Raw genomic sequence first — 7664 nt, 5'->3', positions numbered from 1 at the left:
GAGGACATTAGTGTACGTTTTTCGGCTGCAGATATAGCAGATATTATAAAAGGGATGGTTCGAGGCAAGTCCCCGGGTCATGATCACCTCAGCATCGAGCACTTAAAGTACGCCGGTCCGCACCTACCAAGGGTTCTCGCAATGTTTTTCAACCTATGTGTGAGTCATGAGTATTTGCCCGATGACCTAATGTGTGCGGTGGTTATACCAATTATTAAAAACAAAACAGGTGATGCCTCAAACTTGTCTAATTACAGGCCAATTTCACTAGCAACTACTGTAGCTAAGGTGCTGGACAGTTTGCTTGACAAACAGTTGGACAAGCACATCCACCTGCATGACGCTCAGTTTGGATTCAGGCCGGGTTTATCAACTGAAAGTGCTATACTCTGTCTCAAGCAAACTGTTCAGTATTACACTGCTAGAAAAACACCAGTTTACGCCTGTTTTTTGGACCTGTCCAGAGCCTTTGACCTGGTTTCTTATGACAAGCTGTGGCAAAAGCTGAAATCCGAAACTGAACTCCCTCATGAGATTGTGTCAATTTTTAGGTATTGGTATAATCACCAGCGGAATAGGGTGAGATGGGCAGGGGAGTTCTCGGATGCGTATGGGTTGGAGTGTGGGGTGAGGCAGGGGGGGTTGAGCTCGCCCCGTCTCTTCAACCTGTACATGAACGAGCTCATCGTTCGGCTCGCCAGCGCCAATGTCGGTTGCTCAATAGACGGAGTGTGCGTGAATAACATCAGTTACGCCGACGATATGGTGCTGCTGAGTCCATCGGTGAGTGCTCTGAGAAAACTACTGCGCATTTGTGAGTCGTACGCGGAGGCCCATGGGCTCAGATACAATTAAAAAAAAAGTGAATGTATGATTTTTAAAGCTGGTACCAAATGCTACTCTTCTGTACCCATTACTCTTTGTGGCACTGCCCTGAATATGGTACGTAAATTTAAATATTTGGGCCACTGGGTCACCGACGACTTGTGTGATTGCGAGGACATTAATAGGGAGCGTAGGGCGCTGTCCGTCCGCTGCAACATGTTGGCCCGTAGGTTTGCTCGCTGTACAAAACAAGTAAAGCTGACGCTCTTTAGGGCATATTGTCAGAGCTTTTACGCGTGCGGCCTATGGACTAACTTTACGCAGCGGGCGTACAGTGCATTGCGTGTACAGTACAACGATGCGCTCAGAGTTCTGTTGAAAATGCCGAGATTCTGTAGCGCCTCCGCCATGTTTGCGGAAGCTCACATTGATGACTTCTACGCTATAATACGCAAACGGAGCGCTTCACTACTGTTTCGCTTCCGGGCCAGCACCAACGGAATTCTGAGCGCTCTGTCCGAGCGCTGGGATTCGCCTATGACGTGCAGGTGGTTGCAGCTGCATGCCAGTGCATCCCGCTTTAGTAAGTAAGTAAATAGTAATTTCCATTTTCATTATTAATACTTTGAATTTTAGTTTATTTTTATTTTTGTTTTATATATTTAATTTTAGAAATTCTTATTTTCATTGTTTCAATTTTAATTATTAGTAATTGTTTCAATTTTAATTATTAGTAATCAATTTTAAAAGTTTATTGTATTTTTTAGCCTTAATTTACAAAATGTTTTCACTAATTTATTGTACTTAATTAAAAAAATTTGAATAGTAATTAATTTAAACTGCCTCCGTGGCCGAACGGTTACCATGCCGGACAGCCATGCAGACGTCTCAGGTTCGATTCCCGGGCCGGGAGAAATATTTGTATGGCCTACATTTATTTGTCTCGTGAGTTTGGGTGTAATTTGTAATTGTCTATTTGTGTGTCCATGGCACCCGCGACACAGGGTTTCCCTAGTGCGGGGCTATGTCGAGTGTGTGCGTTATTATTATTATTATTATTGTATTTGCTGTAATTTATAAATATGGGTCAAATTGCCTGAAATAAATGATTATTATTATTATTATTATTTTCGTATTTATTTATTTTAAACTCTCGCCTCTCCCAAGGCCTAAAAAATTAATATTAAATTATTATTATTATTATTATTATTATTATAATTTTCTATGTTGCTAATTGCTTCATAGTCTTTCAGCCGGTGTTCTGTAACACAAAACACGTCAACGGAAATATCGTGCAAAAAAAAGGCTTATTTCTAATGTTTTGCCAGAAAAGCCTTGAATATTTTGATGTACTACATGGAAATGATTAGACTTTTCTGTTGTCGTGTTTTTCAGTTTAAATTATGGTTAGTAATAAGTATACTGTTGCTACTTAAAGTAGGAGCATTGTCGTGGGAATGTGTTATATCTTCTATAACAGCGTCCTTAATATTAAAAGATAGCAAACTAGCTATATGTCTCTGATAACTTATGGGTAAAAGTAAATTATCCTCAAAAAGTTTGCAGTTCCTTACGAACTTATTAATGTCAAAACAAAATATAACGTCATAGTGACGGCAAGCCAAAATATGAATGTGCGAATTTATGTTATACATATACTTATTACGAGCGATGCCTAGGTTAGAGCAGTAAGGGAATGCACTTAGTATGAATTTACACCCACACTTCTCATGAATTCTCAAGAACACGTCAATGCTACTATTTACTTCTTTTTTACTAATGTTATACTATCACCTATTATAAGAATCACTGTTGTATATTTATCAAAGTTGCAACCACTTAACAGTGTAATAACTTGACTAAAAGTAGCTTCTGGACAGCAAAAGTCGACTACCCTTTGTTTCAAGTGGTTACTTAGGTGGTGGCCCAGTCCTACGCCTATTTTATCAGAAAAAACTACCGTTCTTCTGGATGGCCTGGTAGGAGTTCTAATAGTCTTGGTTGGAGTTCTAATAGTCTTGGTTGACCGTTGACTGTATCGAACTTCAACAGTTGTAGTGGAGCAGATACGTTTTCCTGCAACAACGCTGGCATATGGTGCACGTGCTGGTTGTGTTGATGATGTGGGTGGTGGGAATGGAGTCTGATTTATTTCTATTGGATCATTTGTTTCACTAAGCTCATCCTGAAGAAGGACTTGAGTAAGTTCTCTATATTCAGTACTTTAAAAGCTCATTAGTTGCAGCTGAAAGTTACTTCAACCGTTTGTGTTCGATTTTCTAAAAACGATCGCAGTAGGTTACTCCACGTCCTCGCAGACCGTAGCACATTAGCTTTTTTATAAGCAGGTCATGACTTATGATGTCAAAAGCTTTGGACAAGTCGCAGAATATGCCAGCTATTTACACTTGGCATCGATGCCTTTGGTGATACAGTCAATTGTTTTATATGCTGCTGTTGTAGTGGACATGTGTTGTCGGTCTGTCGGTCAGTCACACAGCACATTAGCACTCCGTACGTCACTCAAGTATAGCATCGAACGCCGCTCATCCACACCAATGTTAAATTTAGACATAACACTCAAAAATACGAGTTGAGATGGTCAGGTATGTTTCTTTCTTCTACGTATTTGCGCCACAGTTCTTAAGAGTTATATCTTTCCTACCCTGTTTATACATTAGGTATTAACATTATGGCCTATGTAAAATAAATCTTATGTACCTAATTATAACATATATTTAGTATAAAAAACGAATAGGCGAGTAGGTACCATGTCTGTCCACAAAAACAAAATACTGGTGATCTGTTTAGACGTTGTGGCGATGACGTCAATAGATATTCCAATATCAGACGCAAAGACAGCAATTGTTTGTTCTTCATATTTAATTATTTAACGTCGTTCAATGTAGAGCATTTTCCTACAACACGTGCACTGCAAAATGCTCCTTGTCGCAGTCCTCCGAGCCTCAACTCACAAAGGCATACATGGCACAAAAATAACTCCAATAAATTACACTTGATGTCTCTTGCCATTATTTGCTCATGTTCCACACATGCGGTTCTGGTTTGCGTTTTCCAAGTACTTATTACGAGGCAGCAAAGTCCGGACTCGCGCGTTATAATAAACGCATTGTAATAGTTAGTTATCAATTGAGATGAAACAAAGATAACCTATTAATGGAAACAAAACTGTTAGATAAGAGGCAATATAAAACGGAACTGTTATACGAGGCTGCAAGTTATTCCTGTACCTTCAGTGCGTGTTGCGGTCGGAGTCATGACGAGTAGCGAGGTTTGCAGCAACATCAGACAAGTTTTCACGGACTCTCAGGTCCATCACATATTAAAGCAAGTATTGGGGAACGAGTCGTGGCAGTTGCTACGATGCGACTTGCAACGCGCTGCGGAAGGGCTAACCGGCTTCCTCGGAGACCATTACAGAACGACGCTGCACGTGCGGGTTGGCGAGAGCATCAAAACGGTACAATTGTTCGTGAAGACAATGCCGCTGATGAATAAGAACAAAGCGTCGTTTATTGATAAAGGGAACTTTTTCAGACGCGAGATGCTCACGTTCCAGGTATTCGAAAACATTGGAGGTGATCACGGTGAGTTTTATTTACAAAATTTATTTAATAGGTTTAGGTATACTAGAATATACCAGCTATACTAGAGATGCGCTGGTCGCAAAATCGTAGACGGCGGCGGCGGCGTCTGATGGTTTTTCGACCGGCGCGCGGCGCGGCGGCGGCGGGGTAACGTGGTCGCCGTGGCATAAGTATATTTTGGTTGGTGTTAAAAACACTTTAGAAATCAGCTTTTGAATTAATGTTCAACTTTTGTACACTTTAACTTGACAGTAACCGCTTAATTACTATCATTTTGTTTTGTGATGTTTTGTGAACCGAATATTACGCAACATCGAGATGTTACGACTATGCTTACGACCCTATCCAATTCGCGCATTTCGTTCCAGGTCCAAATCCTTGGCGCACTAAAGCCTACATCTTCAACGAATCTCTTCTGGTGATGCCGGACCAAACCGTTTTTGGCTACACACAACGCCACTACCTCGACACTCTGGATTTGCCGCATGTTTTAACTGTTACGGCATCCATCGCTCGTTTTCACTCTTCGTACGCCAACTTTGCCACTAAAAAAAGTGTCAATCGTCAACGTCCCTACAACTTCCTCGATGAATACGGACACCTCATGAAAGAACCTACATTCTATGACAGTCCATGGCTTCGAGCGTGTGGAAAACTTTCCGCTAACCTCCTTCATACATTTTCTAAGAAATACAACAACGACAATATCCCCGACCTGGAAGAGAAATTGACCAAACTGTACATCGAGTCAAGTGGCAGTTTTAGAGATTACAACGATACTCTGAATGTTCTTATTCATAGAGACCTTTGGATAAACAACATCATGTTCAAGTATGCCGACGGTGTACCTGTGAACGCATTGATTATCGATTTCCAGTGCTTACGTTACGGTCCACCAGCGTTTGATTTGAACATCTTTCTGTATTTGACGACAACTAGAAATTTTCGCGAGCAAAACGAGATGAAAGTATTCGAACATTACTATTCCGTGTTCACGGAATCTTTGGACGACGCGACGAAGCACAGACTAAAAGAGTTGGGGTACACGTATGAGGAGTTTTTGTCGTGGTGTGAGAAATCCCGGATGTTTGCTTACGTTTTAGCTATAGGCATCTTCCCGTACGTGTTGATGTCGCCAGTGGCGGCTTCGCGGTACTTCGACGACCCTCTCACGTACGATAGGTACCTCGAGGACCGCAACCAGCCCGTCATCGAATACGGAAAGCAGTGTCCCGTGTACAGAGACAGGCAGGTCGACGTCATTGAAGAATTTGTTGAGAGATATATAGTGAATAAGTGATGATTGTAGTCTAAATACTTTTTTAAAAAAACGACCTCAAAAGTTCGTCCGTTCGCTTTCGCTATGTTCGTTACCGCGGTTGCCTCAATAAGAATCACGTGAGCCCAAATGCTACGTAGTTGTATACTGTTGGGGAGTTCGTCTCATCTGTCTGTCATTTACATGATCAAATCAGCTCCTACGCTAGTGTATTTAAAAGTAAAATTTTGTAATTGTAAAAATATTATTATTATGTTACGTCTTTTATTTGCTTTGTAAGTATTTTTAATTCCATTCCGGGATTATCCACTTTACAAACCAAAGTATTGCAAAAACGTTCTGTTCTTTGTACCGTTTAGGTTTTCGGATCAGAGAAAAGTTTCAGGAGATTGGTACCATGACTGTGGCATCACAGTAGGTACATTTACTGAAATAGGATTTTGTATGCGCGTACAAATATTCATAAATTCATTAAGAAGATGTCCATAATATTTCCATCATCAGATCAGCTCTAGGTCACCATAATATTTTATTTTCATAAGTGCAATGTTTAATTCAAATCGGTTAACGGAAAGTATGTGAAATTGAATTTACCTCACCCACTACATACAAACGGACGTCCTCTTTTTTTGAAGTCGGTTAAAAATTGAATTTTCGATCTACTTATTTAACACTGTAGTTACTTATACTTTCAGTTTAGTTGCTTATCAGTTTTATGTTGTTATACTTTTTCTATTTAGTATGTGGACAGATAAATCTAACCACCTTCTAAATAGAAGTACTCAATTCCTATGAGCTATACTCACTACCAGTACAGTAGGTACAATACAACAATAAAATTAATAAATTAATGAATAGCTGGCAATAACCAAAATATGTTGTCAATACAATTCTGTTGCAACCGCTCTGTACATTTTCTTAACTTCATCTGAAAGCTTACGGTTTTATTTAATATACCAAAAGTAATATGAAGAATACAAGGGTACTGGTGGTGAGTATAGTTCAGAGGAATTGTGTAAGCTGGTCTAATGCCATATGGTGATCGTGAGCACACATGGTGGCGCCTGCGCAGCAGCAGCGCCTGTGCGATGGACACGTCTGTCCATATACGCCGTGGACATGTCGCGCCTGATTCGGACTAAGCCGTTTATTTCAACCGAATCGCACTTTCGCAACGCACTCGACCAATGAATAAATGTAAAGCGATTAGATTTAATTCCTTTCCTAATTTGTCGACAGGCCCCCGCCCCAGCCCGTTCGACATTGGCGAAAAGACGACAGTTTCAATGCTCATGTATCTGCTCACACCGAAACGTCGTCGTCGCTAAAAACTTGAAATTTAAACTGATCAAGTTTGTTTTACTTGAAATACACAACTAATCTTATTATCTTTATATTTAAGTAATTTAGTTACTTCGATGAAAAGTCTAGAATACCTAGGTGTAAATTACATACGTAGGTTATTATTACCTGAGACTTATTCTGTATTTATAAACAAGCAACTTTGGCTTTACGACAATATTATTCTTATAAAATGTCTTCCCACACACAAAACTTTTGTTGAACCAGAGTTCTGCGTGAATTAATTTAAATGATTAAATACATAAATAAAAATATAATTCTTATTTTTTTATACAAATGTGCAAGGATTACAATAATTCTAATCGCCTATTTACAAAAGACGTAAGAAAAACTTATATTTTTTGTAATAGGTAACTACAAAGGATATTATTTAAAACATGCAATTGTTATATTAATGTGGATAAGTAAACTACTTTTTTATTTTTATTTGTTGTTTCATCTATAACCTATAACAATGGTATTTAGCTATCTAGAATATACGCCTTACGTTCGGGTACATAAACACCCTAAATAGACAACTTGACAGATTGATGTTTTTTTATGTAACTTCAATAACTACCTTTGTAAGTACTGCGTCTGCGCGCCTGAAG

The 7664-nt window shown here is 39.5% G+C and overlaps 1 protein-coding gene across 1 annotated transcript; it reads left to right on the top strand.

The window, feature by feature from the left end:
• The first annotated feature begins 4096 nt into the window (after window positions 1-4096).
• On the top strand, window positions 4097-7369 carry LOC113225802. Its single transcript, XM_026458241.1, has 2 exons — window positions 4097-4433; window positions 4802-7369. Exons 1-2 carry the CDS (start codon window positions 4103-4105, stop codon window positions 5731-5733), a joined length of 1263 nt encoding a protein of 420 aa, XP_026314026.1. The 5' UTR covers window positions 4097-4102; the 3' UTR covers window positions 5734-7369.
• The last annotated feature ends 295 nt before the right edge of the window (window positions 7370-7664 follow it).

The sequence above is a fragment of the Hyposmocoma kahamanoa genome, unplaced genomic scaffold, assembly GCF_003589595.1.
Source record: "Hyposmocoma kahamanoa isolate Upper Pololo Valley unplaced genomic scaffold, ASM358959v1 175, whole genome shotgun sequence".
Classification (NCBI taxonomy): domain Eukaryota; kingdom Metazoa; phylum Arthropoda; class Insecta; order Lepidoptera; family Cosmopterigidae; genus Hyposmocoma; species Hyposmocoma kahamanoa.
The sequence above is the reverse complement of the archived record's forward strand: the minus strand, read 5'-3'. Positions and strand labels throughout refer to the sequence as shown.